The sequence below is a fragment of the Gasterosteus aculeatus genome, chromosome 17 (genome assembly GCF_964276395.1).
Source record: "Gasterosteus aculeatus chromosome 17, fGasAcu3.hap1.1, whole genome shotgun sequence".
Lineage (NCBI taxonomy): Eukaryota > Metazoa > Chordata > Actinopteri > Perciformes > Gasterosteidae > Gasterosteus > Gasterosteus aculeatus.
The window spans coordinates 14763836-14791487 of record NC_135705.1 but is presented as its reverse complement, the minus strand read 5'-3'; the positions used below and the strand labels follow the sequence as shown (position 1 = coordinate 14791487).

The 27652-nt window shown below is 42.6% G+C and overlaps 2 protein-coding genes across 14 annotated transcripts; one reads left to right on the top strand and one right to left on the bottom strand.

Annotated features, from left to right (window-relative positions):
* Nucleotides 1-1139: 1139 nt before the first annotated feature.
* tacc1 (transforming, acidic coiled-coil containing protein 1) lies at nt 1140-27307 on the bottom strand. Of its 6 annotated transcripts, none has more exons than XM_040204915.2 (14): nt 27128-27307; nt 11849-11958; nt 8359-9748; nt 7886-7927; nt 7470-7533; nt 6571-6766; nt 5856-5920; nt 5309-5446; nt 5094-5170; nt 4918-4961; nt 4167-4330; nt 3962-4068; nt 3728-3848; nt 1140-2985 (listed from the first exon to the last, which is right to left on the bottom strand). In XM_040204915.2, the coding sequence occupies exons 3-14, from the start codon at nt 9675-9677 to the stop codon at nt 2920-2922; spliced, it is 2403 nt and encodes an 800-aa protein (XP_040060849.2). In that variant the 5' UTR covers nt 9678-9748; nt 11849-11958; nt 27128-27307; the 3' UTR covers nt 1140-2919. The 6 variants fall into 6 exon arrangements, with proteins under 6 accessions (XP_040060849.2, XP_040060848.2, XP_077947584.1 ...); XM_040204914.2 differs by lacking the exon at nt 27128-27307 and adding an exon at nt 23318-23499; XM_078091458.1 differs by lacking the exon at nt 27128-27307 and adding an exon at nt 13425-14012.
* aggf1 (angiogenic factor with G patch and FHA domains 1) lies at nt 17270-22970 on the top strand. Of its 8 annotated transcripts, none has more exons than XM_078091463.1 (16): nt 17270-17470; nt 17556-17617; nt 17878-18074; nt 18284-18383; nt 18477-18652; nt 18891-19022; nt 19132-19332; nt 20031-20457; nt 20609-20717; nt 20895-20946; nt 21038-21139; nt 21222-21387; nt 21608-21687; nt 21775-21902; nt 21991-22090; nt 22190-22970. In XM_078091463.1, the coding sequence occupies exons 3-16, from the start codon at nt 17886-17888 to the stop codon at nt 22442-22444; spliced, it is 2217 nt and encodes a 738-aa protein (XP_077947589.1). In that variant the 5' UTR covers nt 17270-17470; nt 17556-17617; nt 17878-17885; the 3' UTR covers nt 22445-22970. The 8 variants fall into 8 exon arrangements, with proteins under 8 accessions (XP_077947589.1, XP_077947591.1, XP_040060851.2 ...); XM_078091465.1 differs by lacking the exon at nt 20031-20457 and adding an exon at nt 19542-19611; XM_078091464.1 differs by having other exon boundaries at nt 17378-17461.
* Nucleotides 27308-27652: the final 345 nt, after the last annotated feature.

Below are 27652 nucleotides of genomic sequence, written 5' to 3'. Positions count from 1 at the left end.
ATTTGTGCTTATGTTGCAACAGCCGACAGGACAGATCAGATATAGGAGTGGCTGATTAAACCAGTCGGATAGAAAAAATGATATTTTCTTAAGAACTTGTGGGAGAAATGAATGATAAAAAAGAATGTTAATACTTTCACAATGCAGAACCAGTGTATCTTGGTTCTTGACGTGCTCAGCAGCAGGATGCAGCTGTGCCTAAAATATAAATGAGCTATGTGGAACCCGGCTTTCCAGACTACTGCCACGTCTAAACCTTCCTGACTGATCTGTTAGAACAAACTCTATTTAAAGTGTGTTGGAGGCACTGCAAGGTTTAAGGACACCACCAAGTGGTAAGAAGGTTCCAATAAATTTGTCTAATGTGTACATGTATACTATGGGAATATTTTGAATATTCCTTGAGACTTCTTCCATTCAATTGTCATGAACATTATTTTTTTTTAAATGTTGATGCATTTGCACTAATGAGTTTTTTTTTCCACTGTCCATTTTTTTAAATTATTTTTTCAAGGGTTTTGTCCTCTCCATCTAGATATTCCTCGTCTCTATCTGCATTGTCTGATATAATAATAAATAATATAATATATAGAAATAGATGCAACAACAACAAAAAAAAAACTTGCATCCTGTTTCAAACGTTTTGCCTGAGTAATCATCATGAACCTGTTGTGGATTGTAAAGGTAAAGAATAAAAAGTCTGTCCATTCTTCTGTTGAACGGATCCACTGTGTAGTTAACAATGTCTAAAAAGATGGTCAGCCGTTCTGCTGTAGCCCAAGAGAGCAGGAAAAGGGTTGTCCTGTAATCAAGTTAAAATAGAAGAGGAATATTGTTTGGACTGCAGTTGACCGGAGATGGTTTTGCTCATACGTTTTTGCTATAATTGTTCAATTTGACTGCTGGAGGAAGCTTTAGTCTCTTGACTCACAAACAAAATGCCACAAATGACAGCTTTGTAAAAAGCAGCAGGATGTGTATGCATGAAGGCTTTGCCGGAATTTGGTTTCTTGCTTGCTTGTTGGAGAAACCACGGCTGAATTTGCTCCCGTTTTGTGCAGTGATCAGGGTTTCAGGAACAACATGGACAGTGTGTTTTTGATTTCAGCTTAAATTATTCAGGTAAAGGAGGAAATATATTACATTTTATCCATTTATTGAGGATTGCACAAAATATAGCTGTTAACATACAATCTGGGTATACTTAATTATTTTATTTTTACAAATATTAAGAACAATATTCTTTTCATAAAGTATAAAATGTACACATATTGTACTTTAACAATGTATTTTCATGAAAAAGCACTTTCAGACTAATGTAAGACCACTATAATAGGACACAGTCACTCTCATGTAATTTTACAAGGACATTTGGCAATTGATTGTGCTGACGAAACAAGGCATCCACAGAAGAATCTGTCCATTATATATCAAATTAACCTGTGCGCTCCCTCAAATTCATTGGGACCACAAAATGCTTACGTTAGCAATGAGGGTATTGTTTTTATTATTATTATAATAATTTTTACATATTACTGATTAACTCTGGTTGATCACAGACATTCCACAATATAACTGTTCTGGATGTTTTTGATCATAAAACATTTATACTGTACAGCTGTACAGCAAACGTTGGCCACAATGTTACAAAATAAACTTCATAAAGGCACGCCAGCAACATCAGTTCACACAAAATAGGAATACAATCCAAAAATATGTACACGGCAACAGCTTAATAGTTTTAACGTTCCTGCATTGTAACCCAGATGCATCATGAAATTATTACAATTTTATGGTAGCACTATGCCACTCACTTGTATGTTAAAGTGTGGAACAAAGACAAACAAACTCAAAGGTAACCTAAGAAATACTAATACTATATAAAGTATACAAGTAATATGAATTACCTTATAGTTAATTTTTGGATGAAAACCAATAAACCAGGAAACCAATACTCAAGGGCCAGTTAAGTCAATCAATAGAGACATGTCCTTGATAAAGACGGCATCGCCCACACAGTTAAAGGTAGAATATGTAGTCAAATTCTCACCAGCTCGACAGGCGAGAGAGGGGGAGTGAGATGTTGTCATTGTTTCACTGCATTTATGTTTTGAAGCACAAATAAGCACATCTGCACCTCTTCACAAACCTTCTGTGGGATGCCTGATGTTAAACAGCCCAAGGCACCTCTCATCCCAAATGGACCCGTCTGCGTCGGACTGGTCTGTTTGACCTGGGAGGGAGAACGGGCCCCACACCGTGATTATTGGCTGTGGGGTTACTTTCTTTGCAGACGCCCACAGGAGCAAAATCAGACGACAGGAGGAAATACAGGCAGGGGTCAGGGTCTCTGGAGATATAGATATCGTAATACACCTCTAGTGGTTCATAAGTGAGGGTTGAGAGGGATTATTTTTGTATCAGTCTATTTCTTTTGTATTGTTATACATTCAAGTACAGTCTAGACGCACTGTGCTAAAAGATGTGCATGCTGTGTGTCCACATCCTCTCTCCCACAGCTCCCTTGTTATTTCCTACAGTTTTGTGCCCAACACACTGTATAAACAGAAATAGAAATTTGTCATTTGTCTTTGTCATGCGAATGCGGATGCACACACACACACAACAGTGCCATTAAATTACTGTATATCCTCCGCGAGATCAATACATTTTTTAAATAATCAAAACATGCCTTTGATAAGTTGTGCCTCTTTAACTGCCATGAGCCAGTATACCAAGTTAGAAAAATAATTGCCCTGATTTTTTAAATAAGTGTTACAACAGCAACCATCTGTATTCCAAAGGTGGTTGTTCATTTGCAATAAAGATTGTGAGCAGGGAGAGAGAAAAAGGTGTGCTTATGTGTGATCATGTACAGTATTTACATCATGAGAGAGAAAGGGTGTAATTAAAGGCCTCTTATTCTGTTCCCAGCTTGGCGATCAATTCATCGCATATTTTTGTTAGCTCCTCGATCTCTTGATTCTGTGAGACAGAGGGAAAAAGATTGTTTGAAAATTAGGGATAGGCCAAAGCCTCATGACAGAAACATCATTCTGCACAGGTACAATAGACGTTTTTTGCATAGCTGATGTGTCAACCTACAACATTCAACTAACATGTCATTTGTGTTCAGGGATCAATCATGAGTATGTCTTTAAATCCTCTTAACTTCCACAGTCTGGTTTAAATTAAACACTGCCCCCTAGTGTTAGCTATTGTGTAGGCGTGTCGGAGGAAGAGCATTTCTAAAAACTGTGCTAAATGATGATTTTGATGATGATGAATCACTTGAGATTAATATAGCAGATTTCTGTACATAAAGTACTTTCGAAAACACTTTAATTGAAGCGTTCCTCTCCATCTTCTTTTTTTCTTTTTCTTTCCAGAGCCAAAAGAAAAAGGCTGGTTAGAAGATACTCATCACTTCCACTAAGCTTAACGAGAAAATCAAACGTCAAAAGAAACAATCTTGCTCTTGCTCTCTTTGAAAAACAGTACTGCAGAATCTGACCACTGGACATGATGCCAACACATCATCTTGACTGTGATCTTATTTGTTTAACATAATATTTTTTTTTACCAGACTTCTGAATTCAAAAGAGAATTCAAACTAAAATCTTTATTTTAAAAGGGTTTTGACATTAATTATCCAGTGTTTTTTCAGCATACCCTGCCATGCGCCTAAATAGTTCGACACAGTGAATCATGTTTGCAGTCATCCTACCTTTTGAAGGACAGCTCTATCTAGTGAGTCCACCTTCATCTGCTCCTTCCTCAGGCTGGCGTTAAGAGCGACGCTCTCAGAGTCGGCCTTGGCACGTACCTGGGCTATGTCCTCGTTAGCCCTGTTAAAGAGAAAGATCCTGTCTGGTCTTCGAATGCAAAAGAGCTTTCATCTTTTAAAAACCTGCGTAACGATTTTATCCAGGAATCACAAACAGCAGACACGGAAGCTTACTTGTCCAATTTTTCCTCAGCATGCACCTTGAGGGTTTGGTAACGCTGCTCCTCCTGCTTGATCCGCATCAAGTAGTCCTGTGCGCACTTCTTCAGCACCTCCTCATTCTGGAGAGAGACGCGTGGAGAACATCAGGTGACCTGGCTCATTTGTGGCAGTGGGTAGGTAGAGCATCTCATGGGATTCATGCTGAAGCTCCACTGACCTTCTTGAAGCCCTCCAGGACTCCCTTCATGTTCTCGTACCTCCTGAAGAGGTCAGCGAAGGAGCGCTCCACCGAGTTGAGGTCGGCTATGGCCTGGTCCCTCTCTGCGGTCAACTGCCGGACTGACTTACTGCAGGACAGCGACTTCTGCTGCTGCTGGTCCTCTGTAAACATCAGACAAGTCAAAATACAACATTTGAAAGGCGAGATGGATGTATACATACTGATTGACAGACTGAAGTCAAAAGCAAACCAAATTATGTGGTTTCATCATTAGATGAATTACTAGGATTTTAGTGCATTCCTAAACTGTATTGATAAAGTCTGGAGCACTGGGATTTATTACATTGTTTTGGATCTGCCGGCTGCACATTATGTTTGATCTGATCCAGTGATGCTAAAGTCTAGACGCCTTTCAACAGAACAGGAACCGCTTGGGCCCAGGTTTACCTCCGGTCGCCTGATCTCATTCACATGCCCTGGAACGAGGGATGTTTAAAAGAAGGAACGACCATAATGTCAGCCTTCACCTTCCTTAGTATGAAGGTCCAGATTTACAGAGGCATGCCACATTTGGAGATTAGCGGCAACCAATAATAGGAAACATGGCATTGCTATTTTAAATGTAACTTTAAATATATATGTATGAATAAATAAGTGTATATATTTACATATACATGTGTTACACTATTTGTGTCCTCAATAGTCCAACCCGTGTAGACTTTACCACCACTGGGTGGCAGCAACTTACCAATCATCTGTGCAACTGTTTTTTCATACTCAGCAACTATTGTCCTGTCAAGACAAAAAAAATATAGAAAGTGCAACATTGGTCAGCTTTATGCCTCCACAGCATTGATATTAATTGTCTACGACACAGTTTTAAAAGTAAAGTAAGAATTCAAGACAAAAACTGAAGCTCCATACCTCATCTCCAAAACCTCAGATCTGCTCTCCTCATACTTTCTCTTCCACTCACTGACCTCAACTTCTTTAGTGATGATCTGATTGGAAGACAGGCAATGACAAGGTGAATTTTTATTATATATATATATATATATATATATATTATATAAAATAAATTGACCCATTCTGAGATATACATAATTAAATGAGAACCATTCCCTCGGTCAGTGGCGTACCTCTTCTCTAATCAAGCTGAGCACTCCTGCTTTGTCCATCTCACTCAGATGCATGTTGTCCTGTCCTGCAGACAGAGCTGCTGTGGCTTGGACCTCAGCGCTGGCCATCTTTATTGTTTGGATCATAGATATCTCACTCTGTGAAATGTGCAGAAAACATACAGTGGGCTCGGTCAAGATCCTTGCTGATCCCTTATAGCATGTCACAAATCACATCGTCTGCTGCTTTAACTTTTCATTTCAGATCACATCACCACAAGATGTACTCTGGGAAAACGGTTCACAAATGTGTCAAATTTACACATACAAAAGTAGGATCATCTTAGAATACAGTTTCAGTAAACTATTCAATTATTGTAGCATATTAGCTATGAGTACATTAGACAGCAACACAGTCCCGTGTGAAAAAGTTGAACAAAGTATATCCTACTGACCAATGCTGAGCTTTTATTACCCAAACGTCTTACTAAATGAGATCAAACCGTGGTGCTAAACAAGTTTCAATATTTATTCTGCTCCCTCCCTGTGGTTCCTATAGTATACTTACCATATCCTCTTTCAGGCTGCAGGGGTCCTTCTCCTCCTTATGATCTGTAATCTTAATGTCAAGACCTTTGACGAGGAAAAAAAACACACGACTCAATGAGAGCTGTTAACTATAATAATTACACATTATATTACCACAAATGAATCATCCACACAGTAGTCTTTCATTGCTCAATGTCAAAAACGTATCTGAACGTGAGAACTATTTGTCTGGTTTCTATTCTATTCTATCTGGAGCATTTTTTCCCCCGTGTTACGTTTCTAACTTTCTTCTATCCTGGACAGGGTTTGGAACCATTGTATTTCTTCAGTACGTTTGACATGATGTGATTGCAGATTCTAGTTCTCCAACAGAGTAACTGAGACGGTGTACGTTACTGAATCGCTCTCCTTGTTCACAGTTTCCATTTCTTGTTGGAACTGCCCCCCCCCCCCCCCCCCCCTCAGATTGCTTACAAGCTTACATAAGCACACTTTTTTGTGTGTGTGTTGAATTTGGAAAAAGAAATAGGAGAAATTGGCTTTATTTCTTCCCATGTTTTTGTATATAGTGTTAAATGGGGCCACAATTTCAGAGGATGGGATTTTCATTCTATCAACTTTAGCACCATGACACTGACCTTTCACAATGCAAGTCCTCTAAAATAACACTATTGCTACATCGAAAGGGAATTTAAACTTAAAACTCTGTTGATGGTTTGAAGATGTAAACGTACCATCCATGAAAGAAATATCATCGATTGGATATTTCCTCACAGGTGCTTTTTTGCATTCAGGTTCTCCTCCCTCCTCCTGGTCTGTTGTCTGGCCCTTAATGCCAGTGGAGGCAAGCTTCTCCTCATCAGTGGCGTGATGAACCCTCTGATTAATCTCTGGGGTGTGAACCACCACCTCATCCTCCTCCTCCTCTTCCTGGAGAGAAGAGAGGAGGATAAAGGACCCACATTATAAATGAGATTCATGACAGCATTCCCTTCATTAGATGTCAAATATCAAACGCAAGTAAATATAAACATAGTGAACTCCTTACAGGAAGATTTTAAGCAGCGTAAACTAAATGTTTTCTTAAATTGGATGTTGTGAATTAAAAATCTTAACAAATGTAGATGTAGTACATTTCTTTAGCTATAAACAAGTATAACCTATTGCAATCTCAATGATTAAACACAACTCCATTTCATAAATATATTCCAGATGCACTATCCTGAGAAAGTTACACTAGTAAACGGTATTATTGGGGGAGTGGGAAATGACAAACTGTTTCTATATATTATCTTAGAGAATCTGGCAACACACAGTATTGTTACGGATGTCTCCTCGGCACTGAGGAGGGGGGGGGGTAATGTTGAGGGCAAACAGTAGCAGTAGACTTACATTTGACTCTAGAATTATAAGTCACACATCTGTCGCCATGCAAAACCGCCGTGCAGAGCTGGAGCCTCTGCGGATGCTCCTGACAGCTTTTGTCAAAGTGTATTCTTGTGTGTGTGCGTGTGTGTGTGTGTGTGTGTGTAGAATGAGGTGAAGCCAAGAGGTCGGACAGCTGCTGGATACTGGACATTGCAGTGTCTAGTTCAGTGCAGTACTGTAAATCACTTCAGCTGACAAAACACACCTGATTGCAGACGTCAAGCACCAAGGACTGGCTGTCCTCGTATTTCTGAACTTTACAGGGATTCCTACAGAACAAGCACAAGGCAACAATGCAATAATCAGAATATAGTGATCTAAAAGCAGGCAAAAACTTTTAACGTTTAATTCCTCTTTCTACAACCACAGAGCTGCAAGGGAGTCTGTGGCTTTTTGAGCTACATGGTGCATATAACCATTCTGGTGGTGCCCAACTTGGGGAGGGATCATAAGAAAGGACAAATTAACTTGATGACCTTGTGAGTTGAGGTGGAACCAATGATGTTTATCCCCCTCACATGCTCTACTCTGCGTTGCGCCAAAGCAGATGCCATGTTTGAGAGTAAAATGGGAAGCAAGCATGCACGAAAGAAAGAGTGCGCTGATAGTGAGAGTACTTACAACAGAAAACAGAGAAACTTGACTTGTTCAGATGTCCGGGGGCTAGCAGAAGTAGAAGAAAGTAGCAGTTGGGGGTTGCGTTACAGACAAGAGTAGATAGGATGAAGAATGAAGGGATATTGATTAAAGAGAACGTAAAACAGATCGGGGGGAAGAGACACAGGAGAGTGTTTGTTCAGCTCATCATGTTGATTTAAAATTTGAGCATAAATCGCACGCTGCTGACAGACCTGCAAAAGCTGAAATTAGTGGTTCTAACAGCCTGTAAATAATCGGTTTGTGAGTGGTTGTTTGGCTCGTGTTCAGAGCGAACAGATGCAACCAAAGAAGAGGACTCTCAGAAAAGTGAATCTTGAACTATAATTACACGTGAACTAAACACGTTAAATCAAAAGTTTTAATATTGCTGTTAATGTCACGGCCTCAAAACTCCTGTGGCAAGCAAGAATGTTTTCATTTAGCTGTGGACTCACGTGATCGTCTTCTCTTTGTTTTTCTTGGGAATCTGCCTGACTTTCTTCTCTCCGGCCGGGTGGCCTGCTTTCTGCTTGCTTCCGTCTTTCCCTTTGTTCTCCGGCCGAGGGGGGCTACTGGAAGAGTCCTCGGTGCTTATAGATTTAGAGGGTTTAAAAGGGTCCGCGGAGTCATCCAAATTGTCCGGATCAAAACTGTAGGAGCTCTTCGGGGGCAACGGAGAGCTACCTGTTGCACTACTGCCTCCGAACGGATTGAAGTTTGGATCGTCCCACTGACTTGGATCAAAGTTATACGCTCCCGACTTAGCAATAGGAATATCATCGAGGTTTACTGGCGCAGTAGAGTCTGAAACTGGCAAAGGAGTTTCTGGAAGAGGATCTAAAACTGGTTGTGATAATGTTTGAGGAACTGGTTCTGATGCTGGTTCTGAGAGTGTGGGTTCTGGCGCGGGTTTGCAGGGAGCCTCGGATCCTTTGGCTTTCTGTCTTTTGGCTCCAAGTTTGCCGGTTGACTTTTTACCACCCAATTTCCTCGGCGGTGGCTTTCTGACCGTCCCCTCGTCCAGGCCGAACTCCAGCATCACAGACTTGGCCTCTGACGATGACGCCATCACCTCGGCTTCTGCTGGAGCTGCTGAGCCGGCCTCACACACAGGCGTGGAGCCACCGATTGGCTCGGGTCTGGGCATCAAGCTCGAACCGAACGGTGGGGGAGAGTTCTGGATTTTGGATCCGCCGCACTTGAAGGGGTCAAAGCTCTCATCCAGCTGGTCAGGGTCGAATTTATAAGTGCCCATGGGAACAGGAAGTTCTTGTTCCTCATTTGGTTGGGGAAGCTCGATCAAAGAGGCCTTTACCTTCAGGGGTGGAGGCTTAGACTTGCTGGTTTTAGTCTTCTGAGTAGGCTCCATCTGGTCCAGGCCATTGCACTGTGGTTCTGGTTGAGTGAGAGGTTTCTGCTCAGGGGGGTCTGGAGCTGTGTGGACTGCAGGTTCACTGCTATGGACCGAGTCTGTTTCCAGGGCTAATGCTGGAGCAGGAGCTGGAGCTAAAGCAGGAGTAGAAGTAGGAGCAGGTTCTAAAGCAGAAGCTAAAGTAGGAGCTGGAGCCACTTCCGGGGTAGAATCTGCAACTAGGACTGGGGCTCGGCATGGCTCTGTTGACGGCGCTGTGCATTCAGCCACTTCGGCAAGTTCCTTCACTGAGGATGGAGCAACAGCCACAGAGTCATGGACTTCTGTTTGTTCTGCTTCGAGGGTCTGGATGTTAACTTCCAGTGGGCCCCCCATGGGGACTGCAGGCTCATCTTGACCCATGTTGTGGTTGAGGAAAATATCTTGATCCCAAACAGGAGCAGTCACTATTAACTGCTCCTCGTGATCCGCATCTAAAAGAAGAATTGTGTGAAAAAACGAAAAAAAAACATTAAATTAAAGGATAACAATTCATAATGCAATATTTAAAACTGCATGCCCACTTCTTCTCTATGGCCCTCCTATCAAATCCATTTTCAGATGTAGGTAACATCTGATTGGTTCCTAGCATGCCAAGTGCTCATATTACTGCTGTTGCCATGGCAATATCTTACAACGGGTAATTAACACATTACAACCATGGGCTGCATTTGGAAAAAGGGGGTGAAAAAAAGAAGAGCTATGATTTGTTTTGCATTGTGTTTAAGACAAGAGGGTGAGCAACTAGTTTTGCGTCCAGGGAACCTTTTGATGCATCAACATGTTTTAGTATGTCCGTCACACCCGCCAAAGTGATGTAATATTATGTTGCTCGGAGACGGCACAGCCTGCTGTATTTCTACCTACTTCCACAAACATTTGCATGTTGACCGTGTCATGTCAAGTATTGCTGCAGACCAACATGCCAATACAAACATTTTCCTAATCAAAATCTACAATCGTACTGGAAAAAAAGTAGGACTGCCTTTAGTTCTCTCACTCATTTTTTAAAGGTAGAATATGTCACAGCAGGAATAAATCCCACTCACATGCAAGGCCTGTTTGTAATAATATGCCAAACATATGATATCATTTGATTACTGAATGGAAGTCTTTTGCATTTATATACTATTTTCTTACGATCTACTTCAATGATTTTAATATGTGTAAAAAGTGTATGTATGTAGCTGTGCATAACAGTGGTTTCCAGTCAAAACACACACCTACATAAATTGGAGCTCAAAATATCTTATTCAAACTAAAACAAAATATAGTATTTACATAGTTATAGTATACAAATGGTATTGTTAATAATAATCCATGAATTAACTCAAGAAAGTTATTTGATCATTTATTTCACCAAAAATGTTTATATATCGATTCAGGAGACATACCAAGTCATTTTCAAGTATCTGTTAATGTAATGTATTTTAACATTAAGTTAATGTTCTGGCATTGGGAAAGGCTTTAATTATCTGTTAAATACACATTAACTGTCACAGCATGAATAGACTGATGCTGGTGTAGTAATGATGTTGGATGGGCGCAAACAAACACTGTAAGCAACATGTTTAGAACCCAAAGGCACTTCAACTCCTGCCTGCCTGGATTTAAACTTCCTCATCCACAGGTGCAGGAAGGGATGTTTGGGGTGGAAACAAAAAGGGAACTCCTTCCTTGCTCCATACTGGCTAACCTTCACAATGTATACGTTTGGAAAATGTTGGAGGAGCTGCTTTAAAAGGAAGTATTTATTGCAACCAAAATAAGAATTGCATGGTTTTCTAAAAACATGCTTCAAAAGTGAACTACAAGATTGCTTCATCCTGATAACAAGCCTTGTTCAGCCACTCCCCTAATTGTGACCTTTATTACCAATACAATGGGAGGCAAACCAAAGCTTTTGTTGAACCTGTTGCATACCACAGAAAGGGTCATTCCCACACTCTGCAATAGGCTCCTCCTCTCGGTGATTCAAATGGCAATGCACCAGCTAATCATAAACTCAGTGTGCATGCCATCTTACATACCAAGCATGCAGAACATGTTTCACTACTTGCGCATTATTAGTCAAATAATAAAGGCAGGTGCGGCAAAATGCCGCAGGTAGGTACATTCCTAAAATACTGTGTGTTGCTCTGATGTTGTGAAGCTGATGAACCACGAGACAGTTTAGATACAGCAGTTGAATTCATAATTACCACAAAATACTATTTTATATTACTATTTTAAAATACAAAGATTAGTTGGCCCATTTATGAAACATTTATATTTTCCTTTTTCTTGAAAATGGAGCCAAACACATGTGGAGACACGTGATGGCTGAACATCAAGAGCACCAGCAAAAGACTAGTTTCCATAGCAACTTCAAGGAGGGACACTATCTGTATTGGGCGCTTGAAATGACGTTTCTTCCTATCGGTCTGTTATTTGTGATGTTAATGGACCGATGTGTTGAGTCTGCAGTGTGTGTACTCCAACTCTATCTCGTCTTCTCTCCGTCTGTTATTTTCACTTATTAGCAGTGGCCTAACCTGTTTTGTCTGCATCAGTGTTGTTGTTCTCCCGCTCTTGCGGGGAGGTCGCAGGGCCGTGGACAGGAGTTGCTGCTTCAGGCGTGTCGAATTGGCCTTCTGAGTCAGAGCTGTGGAAGCAAGAGACCGAGAGAGTGTGAACTTCCCAAGCTTTCAAAACAGAAGGAAGCCGGAGGAGAAAAATGTCTAAGAAACTGATCATGAATACTGGGACCACGTACTGAAAATCAGTCATTTTAAAACAATTGCATTCAAAATATGCAAAATGTGCAAGTATGGAAGACAAAAGCTATTTCTGTTTCATCCCTGAACCCTCATCAGTGCAGTTCAGCTAAAGAGTGATGGTCCCTTCTATGTTGGTCTATTTTGGAGGGTTTAAAAAAGATTTTTTTTTTTTTTTTTTTAAGTAGAGCAAAGAAAAAAGATATTAAGGATGATACCACGAAAAAAGCCTCTGATGTTTTGGATACAAATCTGAAGATTACTGATTATAATCTTGATGTACATATTTTAATATTGTATTGACAAAAAGCACTAATGTGCCACATACAGGTCTTTACTGTCCAAAATCCATCAATATTACACCCAATACTCTTTCCTCTGATGTTACATTGTGCTTTTGTAACACAATTTGATTATATGACAGCAATGGAGAGAAAGAAGAAAGTAGTAGTAGAAAGAAAGACAGAAAGAGGAAATGGGTCAGCCCACTCCTTCCTGTCACTCTAAACTGCAGTAGACTACACCATAAAAACTATTTATTGTATACGTATTTATCTTGATAGATGTGCACATTGCACAGTTGTAGAGCTGCAACATTCAAATTGATCGGATCACTTCTGTAAGGCACATTACAGTGCAGTTAGATATTGATGTGACTTTGGTTATATAACTGTTATGGAAATGAAACATGGATTTTGGCATGAAATGTAGAGTGGCGATACATTCTCTGGTAAATGATAAAGTGTGGAAGACAGATCAAACTTTTAGATAAGATAAAATAATGCCTTAGTTGTCCCGCAGCAGGGACATTTACAGGATTTGATCAGCAAAGGGGGTAAAGTGCACACAAACATAGTAAAATAAACTGAGAACAATAGCGAGGAAATTATCAAAGCAGAGCAGCAGAGAGAATACGGCCATGATGCATTGAGCGCGTGTCATGTTTGTGAGCAACGATTACCTCATTAAACTAAACCAAACAGGCTGCAGCGCACAGTGGGAGTGTTGTTCCGTGTGAAGCCACAGAAATGAGGATGTAGTGTCACTGAGGCTGAGAGAAACATCCAGCTCACAACACTGTGATGGCCTAAACAACAGCCACACCAAATGTGTGTCTCAGCACCCAACAACAACACAGTTAGGAAATGTGCATGTAAACAACAAATGTTGGCACTCATGAGCTAAAGAGTGTTTTTCACCCCTTCGTTTCCTTCCTAGAAGTAGACTTTCCTCAATCCGACAGGTGCACACACACATGTGTGAGAATGCCCCCCCCATCCCCCATCCTCCACCCTAATCAGAGAGCGTGAATCACACCGTCAGTGTAGTTTCAGGACTCCAGCACGACACTTGCCTGCAGCCTTGAGATCTCTCCTCCTCCTCTTCCTCCTCTTCACGTTGTTCCCTCCGCTCGCTGGCCTCCTGCCCCTCTTCATCCTCCTCTCCCCCTCTCACCGCCGTCCATGTCCATTTGGCCCACGACACAGGTGACAGCCACGACATGTCTCCTCTTGTCCCCTCCTTTGGACTCTAAAGTCTCGCCTGGAAGGCTTTGCAGAGACGGACCGAACCTTTCCTGTGTTTCCTCCTCAGATGTCCTTCCTGCCCACAGCTCTCACATCTTTCCACAGAGACTCTCTCTCTTCACACGAGCTCCCGGTTCCCCGTGCAGGGAAGGAGACATTTTTTCCTCCGCTCTTCTATTTGTAAATCGCTCCAATCCAATGCAGCTGCCTCCTCCGCTCCTTCTCCTCGTGCCTCTGTGGCAGAACGGCGCGGCTCCGATCAGCTGGCTTTCAAAGCGCTGCTCTACTGAGCGCCTCCCTCCTCTCGACTGCTCCCCTTCACCTCGGGCCGGTCCACGGATAAAACGCCGCACGGCGGGGGAGGCCGGAAGCCCGCAGCCCTTCAAGGCTCACGTGGCACGTTGTTACTCAACGCAACGAGTTCCCCCGCGTGGTTGGAGAATGGTACGATCCGCTCTGAGGCAGAAGGAGGGAGTCAAAAGAAAACAAACACAGAAGGTGGAGGAGGAGCCGCGCTGTTGGGGCTCCTCACTCTGCAGGGAGGTTAAGGAATGTTGGGCGAGTTTCTAAGCCTGCTAGCCGGGCTGCTGAGCTGTTCACAGTTTAGCGTTTCTGCAGCCAGGCACGACCAGGGGAACCAGTTGTGGCGGAGAGCCCCAGGAGATCCACCTGGATGGAGTCAATTTGTCTGCGGTAACAATTCAGAGGAGCGAAGGCGCAGGGAAGCATGGCCTTCAATGCACTCATTAGCTGATAATAAAAAGGCACTGACACAGGTACCTGTGGTTGAGGAAGAGAAAGCAAGACATCACTCAGGATGTGCGTATGAAAGTCAACAGTACTACAGTGTTCTCCAAAATAACTGAGTTTAGTTGGATGGCCTTGAACGACGTGTCGGCCTCTGGTTTAAATCAAACTTCTCACACAGAACTTTTAAAGTAGTTGTTGAAGATGCCTCCTCTGCTCTGTGGCACCTCTGTTCCAAAAAATCTCCATCCTCGCCCGCCTGATGTTCCCTCGATGCTCCCACTAGAACACGTTTGCAAATAAAACAGCCATCATTCTTATATGGATGGACCTCATATGCTCTTGTCAAACCAAGATCGCCTATGTCACTTAAGGTCTAATCTACCAGAAATCAAAGGCTTGATTTCCTAAAATGTCCTCCAGCTAAATTAAGATAAATCAATGTATAATTGTATTTGGTCCTACAAAGTCCACACCCTCAAGCCAGGCCGTTGGACGATGACCTCTCCCGTCACATGTGTTTTCCATTCATATTTCCTCGACCTGGGGAGCATTTCAAGAAGGTCATGCATGGAGTTATGTCATCAAATCTTGGTTTTTATGTTAAGCCAGTACAAAACGCAGCCACCAGTCTTTTAGAAAATTCCCCAAAAACAAAATTGTTTTGGCCCTGTTATAGCTTCTGTCACATCTCCATACACTGTTTTTATTCTGTTTATGAATTGAGAGTTTGGGATTATACTGATTATGTTAAAAACACTTCATGGACCTGCTTTTGTGTTGCCTGATTGCTCCCGTATGAGTCAGCCTCAGATCCATGCAGGTCCCTGCTGAATGTGCCTGAGCCCCATCTGTCATTTTATCTTGATTATGTTATTTATAGGACTTTGTTAGTGTTTTCAGAAGTACATTAGAAACTATCTTTCTATCATCATCATTGTTAAAATTTGAGCAGCATTCAGTATTTTAATATGCAAGTTTTCAAAATAAAATGAAGCACATATCAGAGCTTCGATGTGGCCACAGCTTCTATGCATTGTCAAGAACATGTGTATGCCATTTTGGGAGATTTTCTTATCTGGCGTGTCTTGTCATATTGTCTGCAAATGCATCCTATGTGTCCTGTTGTTTTCCAACAGTGTGCTCCTCCTTCAGGGTTTGGTTAGGCCACGCAGGAGCTCAACTCCTCCCAAATTCCAATGGAGGAGAAGGGACACGTGCCTCAGTCAGGCTCAGAGTTTCCACATTGGACCAGAGAGGGAGGAGTTTGTCCTCTGCCCGTGTATTTCTGTCTGGGTCTGGTGGGGCTTGAGGCTGTGGTGAGGATGAGGGGAGCCCTGCTTGCATTGATGTTACCATCTCTGACGTACATTTATAACTTTTCATTGCCAAGTCAGTTTAACAAACACACTAAAAACGTCAATAGAGCCCAGCCATCTTTTCCACTTCTTTAAACACAAACTAATAGTCATCAATGAAAGCGTTACGCCCGTTTTATAGTCTAAAAATGGGACCAATAAACATCAGTAGGTAGCAAGAGGCAGCTGTGCATGTCTGGATAAGAGGCCACCCCATTCTACCACCACCACCACAGGTCCTGCCAAGGAGTCTGACACTCCACCAAAATCCAAATAGAACTCAAAGAGCTCAGATTTCAAACACAGTGGGAGGAACCCAAAAGCAATTTTGAGAAAACAGCAAGAAAAACAACTCAGGCCTGCCGAACACATTGTGAATCTTTTTCTCATTCGTCACAGCAACACAAAATCTGCCTGCATTTTGTGCTAATGTGACTAAAGACACATTGATGTCTGATATTCATGTGAAAATAAAGAATGAACACAGTTTTTATGACCGAGTATTCCTGTAACTTCAAGGCTCAAGAATGCAGAGACAATATTAGCACTGTGTTTACAGTAACATACTTTGAAAACACTCAGGCCATGAATAGTGGGCATTTTATCTGTAGAGGACAATGGAGGTGGGGGAGGGGGACCAAGAAAAAAACATAAAGGAAGGAAGTGAATCAAAATGCAACCAGGAAAATATTTGTGTGTGTGTTTGAGGAACAGATAAGGAAGAGGAAGGACTAATCGAACATAGACCGTGACAGAGGGGATGTGTGCAACAATTACCTTAAGGTAGTATAATCTGATAACACAAGTGTGACAAACTGAACGGTGTGAAAGTGAATATTCATCAGCAATAGCAACGGAAAAACGCTTGGCTTAGACTCAGTCATGACCACATCCTGCCAGAGATGAATAGCTACCTTCTCAAATGAGAAGGTAGGCTCCTCATACATTTTCCTAGTTTCACTCTGAGCTATCAAAAAGCAGAACCGCCTTGACATCTAGTGGTGAGAGTGCATAGTTATACCCGGACACTGTACTTCACTGCACGTAAAATCATTGCTGAAAATGCATTATACAGAGACTGATATCAATAAATATCATCAATGCAAACATTCATTTAAGAAAAGGGATACACAAACTTAAAAATAGCATATAGCATATTTTACCTGACACAACTTTAGACAGTACAAACCTAATGTATATTCAAATAGCATAAAAGTATACACCAATACACTGTATAATGTAAATTGTTGTGATTATAGACTATAGACTTTACTATAGTTAGACTATAGTAAACAGGTCGTGTATGATAATTTGTACATTCCACAAGTTATAATTACTAAGCGTATTTTAATGCTTTTGAGGCAAATTTACGTCCACCCTAAAGAAACCTCATTCAAATTATAATCTATTCAGTATTGTGCTTTCACTCCTTAGGGCTGATTTTCTTGTAAGAGGGACTTCATGGCTTATGTGGCCATAAGACCACAAATAAGGGATGGCAAAGTAAAGGGACCCTTTTCTATGGTAATTTAAAGAAAGCTTAAACGGTAAACAAATGAAGTGTACAACGTAGATGCCTGACGTTTTCTTACTGACGTTGAGCTACAGCAGTATGTCGATGCGTTGCAGTGGAGTTTATTTTGAAAATAGAGAAGAGGTCCGCCAAAGCAAAAGAAGAAGTCACTTCCTGCTGTACAATTAGCTAGTTAGCTTGTAGTACATGGCGGTTGTGAACAGGGTGGACAGTAAACATTACCACGGTTATAACTGTAACTGTTTCATTATCATCAAAACATGTGCTCGAGTGTGTCGGAAAAGCAGGATAGTTACAAAATGTGTATTTTCAACTTTCAGATCGGCTCATCTGTCGTGCTGACAGGAAACTCACTGAAAAAGAGACCGAAACGACGCAAACGGTAAGCGAATGAAGACAGGGCTAATGCTAGCTATAGCGCTACTTTAGCACGGTTAAGCACTAACTTAGTTAACATCAACCCGTGTCTCTGCTTGACTAGCAGTAGTTCGGTGTTGAACAATATACATGTAGCACACAGTCTTGTGAAAAGTAACAGATATGCTAGGTGAGCTAGCTTTTTCAAATGTAACGTTAACTAATGTTCGGATGCGGATTTCCTTAAACGTTATTGGTTACAACGTGTGTTGTTTACGTCTCTAGTTGAACTAATGGAGAACGACGACGGCGAAAAAGACTCTGAAGAGTCTGAAGAGACCGAGCTCCGTCTAAAAGTGGAGTCGTTGAAGCAGGACCTCCACGATTGCAGAGCCGAGCTGATGAAGTTGCAGAAGCTGCTGAACCAGTCCGAACGGCTGCAGCGAAACACGGAGAGCTACAACGAGGACCTGCGGAAACAGGCGAGTGCAGCTCCAAGACCACCACGACCTCAGTACAGGTGGTCTTCTTTTAAGCTGGTCCACCGCTGCTATTCACCACATCTGCTATTCAAGCTCGATAATAAATCCCTTTGAGTTAGTTAATCGTTATAACTCTTTATGCCCCCACCCGATCAATGTGACTTAAAGAGTTTCTGCCACTTGAATAGATTTAAAATGCTTTTTCTCAGGTTGACCAGCTGAGCGCAGAGATTCATGAGCGGAAGAAGAAAGATCAACACAGAGTCGACAGTGAAACTCAGACGGAAGAATATGAATGGACAGAATCAGGTGCGTTACTCTTGTTTTTACATAAAATAAATTAGATGATCATTTGTTTTTCAGAAAGTGAGTAAGCTATTGCACGTTTTCCATCTTCCTCAGATTATTACAACTACTACTATGGAGGCCACTCTCAGGACCCAGAGGCTTCAGACAATAAAGATGGCCTGAACGCAGTAGCAGCTGTGGATGCAGTGAATGGCAGTGAGGCTTCAACCCCGATTGAAGCAGCACCTGCTAATGCTAACCATGATGACAGTGTTGCAATAACAACAGAGGTTTGCTTTATTAAAAAGTTTGTTGTATTTTAAGAAGTTACTTGAAGTAGTGGAAGTCACGGTTTCTTTCTTAATGAATAAAAAATCCGTATTAGCATTGCAAGTGATTGTTCAACTTAATTAATGGGCTAATTGTATTAACCCTAGTCCCACATCCTGTGTTGTTGATGTGAATTGATAAATTAACTTTACATTGGAGTTTACATTATGATTTAATGAGTAGCATTATCTTTTCCAGGAGGATAATGGAGGATCCATAGCTGATATGTTGAGGGCCACCGCCGAAGAGGCCATGACACAAACTGGGTTTGTCTTCGATGAGACAACCGGTCTGTACTATGACCATAGCACAGGCTTCTACTACGACTCGGTTAGTCAAATTAAGTCTATAGAGTAATTCATTCAGCAATTACTATTTTTCTCTGACAGTCATTGTGTACACGTCTGTTGATCCTGTGCATGTTTTGAATGTCCCGCAGGCCAGTCAGTTGTACTATGATGCCAACACAGGCATATACTACTGCTTTGATGCAGAGAGTGGACGATACCAATTTCATTCCAAGATTGAGGTGGCGGCTGTACAAACTGCTGAAGAGCCTTCCTATGACAAGAGCACTGCTGAAAAGAAGGGCAAAAAGTTGAAGAAAGGGTCCAAGAAAACATCCCGCCAGAATGATAAGGTATGTAACACCTGGATTTTTCACCCAAGCGCAACATGAATACATTTCATGCTTTGTGGTTGACAGCTGGCTTTTGACTTTGTAGTTCCCTTTAAAAACCTGTATGATTCAAATAGTCATGAATCTATTGATCTCAGTCTTCAAATGCTCTTTTTAATTATTTTTTTTAAGTTGAGGTTAGATTTCTAAATGATTACCCTTTGGCTTAGGTGCAAGAGGTGGCTTACTCATTGGCTAAAATGAAGATTTCTTCTTGCTGGAATACTGCTTCCGAAAGAGGTACGCCCTTTAATTCCAACAAAGCAATTGTTCAAAGTAGTTTCAATAGGAAAAATCCTAACTAACATAACACTCAAATCGTTCCAAGGAATGTGGCTTTTTTGGTTAGTTACAACAATACCTTTGAAAAACATTGACTGTGAGTTTTCACGTTCATTTGTTCAACCAGCCTTAAAGTGAGTGAGGTTATTTGAACACAATATTGTGTAATGGCCCAACCAAGAAAGTAAACTTGTGAAACGGACCCTATAATCGAATAGTGTCATTTGGTGGACTTCAGTGGATTGTCTTTGAAGACTGAGACCATATACAAATCTGTACCAGATAATGACAAGAAAAAGGGGATCTACAAAGCCAGTTTGCCCTGTCAGTGAACTTCACTGCAGATGGTAATCTCACTGTTAACTGTCCGATGGCAGGAACTCATCTTGGATGAGGTAAAGTTGGAAGAAGAAGAAACTGAGTGGGTTGAAAGGCAAACCACAAAAAGGACCACCAAATTGAAACGAAAGTCCCACAGTCCAGATGTGTCTCCACGTAGAAAGAAATATTCCAAACACAGAGAGGAGAGTGAAAAATCCTCATCAAAGAGGAAGAAGCAGAAAACCGATTCACACAAAGGTGATAAGGATCGATCAAGGAGGAAAAGGAGGAAATCCAAATCGAAAAAAGCGAAGAAGAAAAAGAGTCCGACTCGAAGCGATGACTCTGAGGGGAACAGTGAACCAGAGGAGGGTGAGATCACAGAGTCTGAGAAAGAGGAGTGGGAGTCCACTCCCTCGTCCTCCTCATCTTCCAGCTCCAAGGAAAGCCCAGAGTCAGAAATGGAGACTCATGGTCATGAAGGTGAGAGGAAAAACAAGCCAAATTTAGGTCTTGGGTAAATGTTGAATCTTTACTTTTGTTTGTGTTCTTGAGATCATATGCTGTTATTAGTTGCCAACGCTTGTGGCTGCCATGTTCCTTTGACAATGCCACAGGTTTCTTTTCGTTGCAGTCAAAGACATTTGGCCGCCCTGTGTAAGAGTGACGGTGGTCCGATCCCCGGTGCTGCAGGTGGGCACTCTGTTCATCATAACGGCCGACTCTACAGCCACCATGGGCAGGTTAGTGAACCGTTGCCTTGTCGCCCGAAAACATGACATGAAACCGTCGTAATGTACGTTGTTTTAGAAGGGTTTGATTGTCCTGAGGTACATTAATTGAAAGATACCCCTTTGAGAGACTGTATGTGACGTCTCTGTAAGTCACAAACAACACAACCTGCTGTCCTTATGTTTCAGAGAGAAGGACATGGACCATGCAATCAGAATACCAGAAATGGGAGTCAGCAAGGTACCACTCACCATTTTTTTAAATTTCTGTCCAGTTCTTTATAATTTACTTGTGTATTTGATGTCCCTAACTGAACGGTGTTTGCTTCCAGCTCCATGCAGAGGTATACTTTGACCAGGAGCAGCAGGCCTACATGCTGGTGGACCAGGGAAGCCAGAATGGAACAGTCATTAACGGCAACAGGATCTTGCAGGTCAACATTTTGTCTCTTGGCTGTCGCCTCTAAATAGAACGGTAAATTCAAGCTTTGACGTTATCAATCAATGTTTCTTCAGCCCAAAACCAAATGTGAGCCACACGCACTGATGCACGGCGATGAGGTGAAGATGGGAGACACTGTGCTGTCTTTTCACATCCACTCGGGGACAGATACCTGCGACGGCTGTGAGCCTGGTCAGGTGATGGCTCACCTCAGCAAGCACAGGAGAGAGGAGACTACAGGTGAGCCAACTGGAGCGGAGGCACATCCACAGAGCACCTCTTTTTGTTTGTATAGAGTCATGGAAGCCTAAACTTGTTAAAAGTATTTAATAAACCTTTTTTCTCCTCGAGCAAAACCTCCATGCGACATTGCACTCATTAGTTGGGCTCTTTAACCTCATCATGTTTGAAGAGATGCGAAGAAAATAATTTGAGTTTTTACGCTGTATTCTCCCCAAAGGCCCGAGTCTCACCAAAGAGGATAAAGAAGCACTGAGGCAAAAAGAGCTGAAGCAGATGAAGGCTAAATACGGCCTGCAGGTGAGTGGTATCAAGACTTGGCACCAGCCAGTTGAGCTCCTCCTCTCTTTATGCCCTCTCACCTCCCGGTTGTCTTTGCATAAACAGAGCAGTGAGTTTGAGGAGGCCAAAGCTCTCAAGAACCCCAGATACCAGGATCGAGCAGAGTCTCGGCGGCAGACAGTGGGCAGCGAGGGTGTTTTCCAACGGGACGACGCACCGGCTTCTGTTCATCAGTAAGTGTATTTGCTCTGGACTAATCGCTTAAGAAAGACAACGATGGATGAATTAGTAACCAAGTAATATGTCTTTGTCTTCTCAAAGGGAGATCAGCGAAGTCAACAAAGGACGGAAAATGCTGGAAAAGATGGGCTGGAAGAAAGGGGAGGGACTGGGTAAAGAAGGAACTGGGATGAGAGACCCGGTAAGACGACCTGTGGATGTCCTCTTTGCAGGTTCTGCATCAACTAAAACATGTTGCAATACAATGATTTTGATTTCTTCCTTATTTCTTTCACCACAGATTCAATTGAAAATCCGAAAGTCGCAGTCCGGTTTGGGGGCCGGCGCCACCATGTCTTTAGACAGCGTCTCTGTGACCAAATCAAAGTCCCAAAAGAACTGGGAGAAAGCACGAGAGAGATTTGCGGATTCATGCCAGCCGGACCTGCTGTCACCCAACCAACAGAAGAACAAGTCACCCAAAGCCTGGGTCAAAGGAGAAGAGACCGAGACCCCAAACACACAAGCAGGGGTTGATACAAACGACCAAAGTTAAGAATGACTGAGAATAAACTGAGGTTTTTATGTGTCTCTCTCTACTGCCTGAACAACACTATTTTCATGAGATTCCTCGCTGAGGACAGAAAGCAAAGTCTATTTCTCTGCTCGCAACTGTCGCGAAGCCGGGATTTCACCAGGACTCTTTGTAAAACGCTGTCAACCAGCTGTCCACTGCTGTGCATTAACATCATTTGTAAATGTAACTATCGGTGGTTGTAGAATGTGTTTTTATTCCATAAGTGAACTGTGTGTTCTGAACAGTCTCAAAGAAAGCTGCAGAGCAGCAGCGCTTGTTTCACGGCCCAGTGTGTCTGAAGTCATGCCTCACCAATCACACAGCACACAAATTGCCTCCAGCAAATATTGACAATGAGCTATATTTCTCAGGGTGAGATCATGTTATGATTAAACAACAGGTCGGTTTAGACCGGACTGTAACTGATCATGTAAAACCACTCCCAACTTGGTGTCGGTGTCTCCACAAAACCAAACCAGTGGTGCACATAAAAGTTTGAACATTATCAACATTTTGCCTCTGATTATTGTCATAAGTGGGGAAAATGGACACGGACGCACACGTACGCATGTGAGGCCGTCCGTCTGCAGTCTTATCTGTGGGTTAACAGTGCGGGTGTGTGAATATTTGCATGTGTTTGCAAGTGTGCGCTCTTCACCGAGGCCGATCTGTCACCAAATGGAAAAACAGTTGCGTGTTTCTTCTTGTCACTGCTACTGTAAGACTATAACTCCATATATGTTCACAAATATGTGCTCGTCAGTTCAGACAGGTACAGCTGAACACAACGCAGAAATGCAGACCTGTTTTCTCTGTAAAATCAGCACTACACAGGTGAGGAATTTGACTCACGTGACGCTGTGGGTGTGACTCCTCGCGCTGGCTCGCCCGCTGCCCTTCTTCTGACTTATATTACCACCCATATTAATCCCTCCAGTCACCAGATGGACATTAGATAGAAGCGTATATTCTGTGAGGCGGGTCAGCTTGTAGTGGTGGTGAGACGCTGTCCGGTCTCTTTCTCTTTTGACAGGTGACTCCTCCTGTCCCACCCTCCTTCAAATCTCCTCCCTCAACTGCTCTGACTGGAGGCAAACTCCACTGCAGAGTAATAAAACAGGGAAGGATCCGCTGGGGTTGAGCAGAAAGCGCGCGTGGTGAGTGATGAGATTAGATTGTTTGGTGAGGTTGTGGCTCGGGGCTTTTGAGAAATCTGGCTCGACCAGATCCGGACACAGAGCGCTTTCAGAGGAAACACCAAGGTGCTGTTCTTCAGAAGTTCTTATGCAAAACTGGGAAGGGATTCTTTGTCATTTAGAGGAAAATCACCAGATTGTCATTACAGACCGGTTTTATTGTCGCAATGATACCACAGTAATACGTCTCCTCTGCCTGGTCAGCCACGTTGAAGCACATTTCACCGCTTGTTGGGCCAAAGGTCAGACAGTGAGGGAGGGGGTCATACAATCTTATTGTGATTTTATACGTTTTGGTGATGAATTAAATTGAGATAATTTTCTTTTTTAAAGTGCATGTTACTGTATATAGTTTGTCTGGTTTTCACTTCATTCATTTCACATCAATCATTTTATCGCAGTCAAATGGGTAAAGCTGACGGACGGATCAACATTCAACTTTGTTTTGACCAACTTCCTGCCATTCAGCGCACGTTGATCAAGAACGCTGGGATATTTCCTGTTCATCAGACTGCGAAGAGTTGTGCAATCTCTAATCTCCGCTGTTATTGGATTGTTATCTTGTCAGTGAGCGGATCTGATTCTTATTAAGACGTAAATATTGCCACCCACATACGCATATCTGTCACACCATTGTGGAAGTTGTTGTCCATACATGCTCATGATCTGTTATGGAAGAAGCCTGACATCAAATGGTAGATTTTGAACACTACAATTACGACTGGGTTGAGTGGGGAGCACGGTCGTCCTCCAATCAGAGGGTTGTCGGTTCGATCCCAGGCCTGGCTAACCCGCATGTCGATGTGCATGTCTTGGGCAAGACACTTAACCCAACATTGCTCCTGTAGCTGCGACTACAGCGTGTGAATGGTAGTTACTGATGGCAGGTGTCACTGTGTATGGTTCTCCTGTCATCAGTGTATGAATGGGTGTGAATGGGTGAATGATGTCATGTAGTGTTAAAGCGCTTTGAGTGGTCAGAAGACTAGAAAAGCGCTATACAAGTACAGGCCATTTACCATTTACTTTGGACTGTGGAACACACCTCTGCTGTGGTGTGAGACAAAAAAGATTAAAAAAAAACAAAACAAAATAAATAAGTAGAGGTCTGCGTTGTGTTCGAGCGTGCAAACAGAAATAGTAAGGGAGCAACTCACTCATCATCGTCATCGTTCTCTACACCGGGCAGGAAGTCATTCATTTCCATTGTGATCAAGGACTCGGCTCGGCTTTGGGGAGTCTGTATTTTAGGAAAATGCACCTCATGAATACAATTCAGTTTGCATGCATTTGGATTTGTGTGGTGACCTGCGTGGCTCGTTGTTTCACAATGTGTATAACAGAGCCAGTCAGCCAGCTGTGCAAGACAATGAAGTTCTTCTGTAATATACGGTGTACACATCCACAATGAGGGAGTCACGTGAGTGAATACGTCCACAAAATGAAGACAATGGCCATGGACAGATGGGAGTCCTCTTTTGTGATCCACTGCACTACGGAATGTGATGGTTCACCACAGCCGAGTGGAGCGCTGTCATCTGGTGCATGAATAGGCTAATATGGATCAAAATAAAGTCTGAATAAACGGTATTCCCGATGAAGGATGACACAATTCTTATAATTATTTATAAGAGCCTTATTAACTTGCGCTTCAGTTGTACTTCTAACAACTTTAACAATATGCCCTTAATTTGGAGGCGTACTTACAATACGTTATTTGTACTTTTCTATATTTCTGAGACAAATAGTGGACTTTTTACTTTATATTACTATATTTATATGGGTAAGGGTACCCAGCTGTACATCATCTTATTCAAACCAGCTCTGCTTTTACAACGTGCAACAATAAAGTTAATGCAAAGCTTTTACTTGCAATATTTTTCAAGTCAAATATGTAAATGCTTCTTCTATCATTGCTTGTTTCCTCTCCCTCTTTTTGATCCAGAACCAGAAAATGACCCCTCCCAGTTTGACCCAATACACTTTCACTTCATTTTAACCAGACCACATATTTCTGCCTGCGTCTGCAACTCTGTGTTTTTGCATTCTCAGTCTCCGCCTGTGAGGCCATTGAGACGCATGAGACCAGAAGCCACACAAGTCTGAGAAACAGTCCTGTGTTGACTCAACTTCCCCCCAAACATCCGGCTCAGCCAGCCCTCCAAGCCGTGTCCGTCCACACGGTGACCGAGCCTCTGTTTAAATCAGAACACAGCACGCAGGCTCAAAACGCACACGATTGCAACGTTTGAAAACTTTGTCTGAAATTAAAAAAGATCTGAGCACCAAAAATGCACTTGTTGGATGCAAACATGCACGTGAGGAGCGGAGATGTCAGGAAGTGGGGGGTTTAAATGCCACAGAGTTGACACGTCATTCAACTTGATGTTTTTGGCAAAAGGGAAATGATCCTCATTCCAACCACATTCCAGTCTGAATATGTTTCATACTCGATGAAGCACAATTCTTCAAAGTGGCCCTTTTTTAATGTTAGGAAATTAGATGGCACTACAGATGATACACACAGATTCCTGGTGTAAAGGTAAAGCACATTATGTAATCCCGTCAAAGCCTCCGTTTGTGGATTCGAGGGGGAAACGTCCCTGAATACGTCACAATGTCTCTCAGTATGAATACGAGACCCAGACCTAAATTCTTGTTCTCCAAACTGAATGGAAATTCCAACAAAGCTATGGCTTCCTCCTGACATGTGACTCAGTCAGAGCCGCTGCCGAACGTCTCCCCCTGGCCTTTCCTGCTCGGAGGCCGATCCTCTGGGTGTGCCTCCCGGTGACCTCATCTTCCCAGAAAATCCTCCAGAAGCCGCAGCAGCACAATCGCTCACATGATGCAGCCTCCATGTCAGCTACAACAAACCTCTCAGTTTATTGAATCAACATCTCGCTTGGCTTATGACATACGAAAGCGCTGCCGACTGTTCATTCAACCAGTGTCTGTGTGTGTGTCTGTGCGTGTGTGTGTGTGTGTGTGCGTGCCAACAACCATCCTGTTTACACTGCCTGGTCACTGCTGCCGGCTGTGAAAACTGAACCTTATTGTTCACGCCGAGGTTCTCCGTTAGGATCTCAGGGACTCCAGTAGGACAAACATCTGTCCGTAAGTCGCTTGCTACTGGAAGTCTTCACCAGAAGAGCAGTAATGAAGAGGTACTGCACATTACCCCCGCCACTCACTGCTGGGTCGACTAGTGAGGGCAATCATACATTCATGAAAAGAGGATCTGTGTTCATGCAAAAGACAATAGCTCCCACATTGCGGCAGGACTTTTAAACCGGACTCAACACATTTGAATGAGTCATCTGGCATTCTGTCCAAAAGTGAGCAGACCACAAGCAGTAAAAGTTGACTTCAGCGAACATATGTTGTACTCAAAGCACACAACAGTATGAATAAAAGGCACCTGACAGGCACAGTGTCTGTCACACTCTCAGGGAGTAAATCATACCTCGGCTTCTCAGAGGACTGACGGGTCTGCCGGGAGGTTCGTGTCCTTCACAACCCACTGGATGGAGAAGTCCTTCGATCAGTGGCAGACGTCCTTAGGGGAGTCCGTGCTCTGACTGCTGCTCTCTGACGGAAAACGCTTGTTCTCTCTGCGTGGCGGAGCTTACCAGTCCATGTGGCTGGATTGGAAATGAACTTTCTGGGCAAAGAGCCAAGAGTAGTCTGGGATTTTAAAGACACAGCAGTGGCAGGTCTATATAAGGCTGGGTCACAATCTACTGTGTGAATTCAGGTGAGACATTTTCAGCAGTATTCAGTATTTCACTTTTTCTACTTGTTAGAAAAATTCTCACTCGACACCGGTGTAAAACCATCAAAAACAGGACATTTAATGTTTGCAAATAGAAGACAGAGTTGACACACATACAAGTCATGCGCCAAGCCTCCTCGAAGGTCTTCTTTTCCAGCCCCCACATATATACTGGGATGAGGTATGAGAAAGGTTTTGCGGACGCACAATGATCTC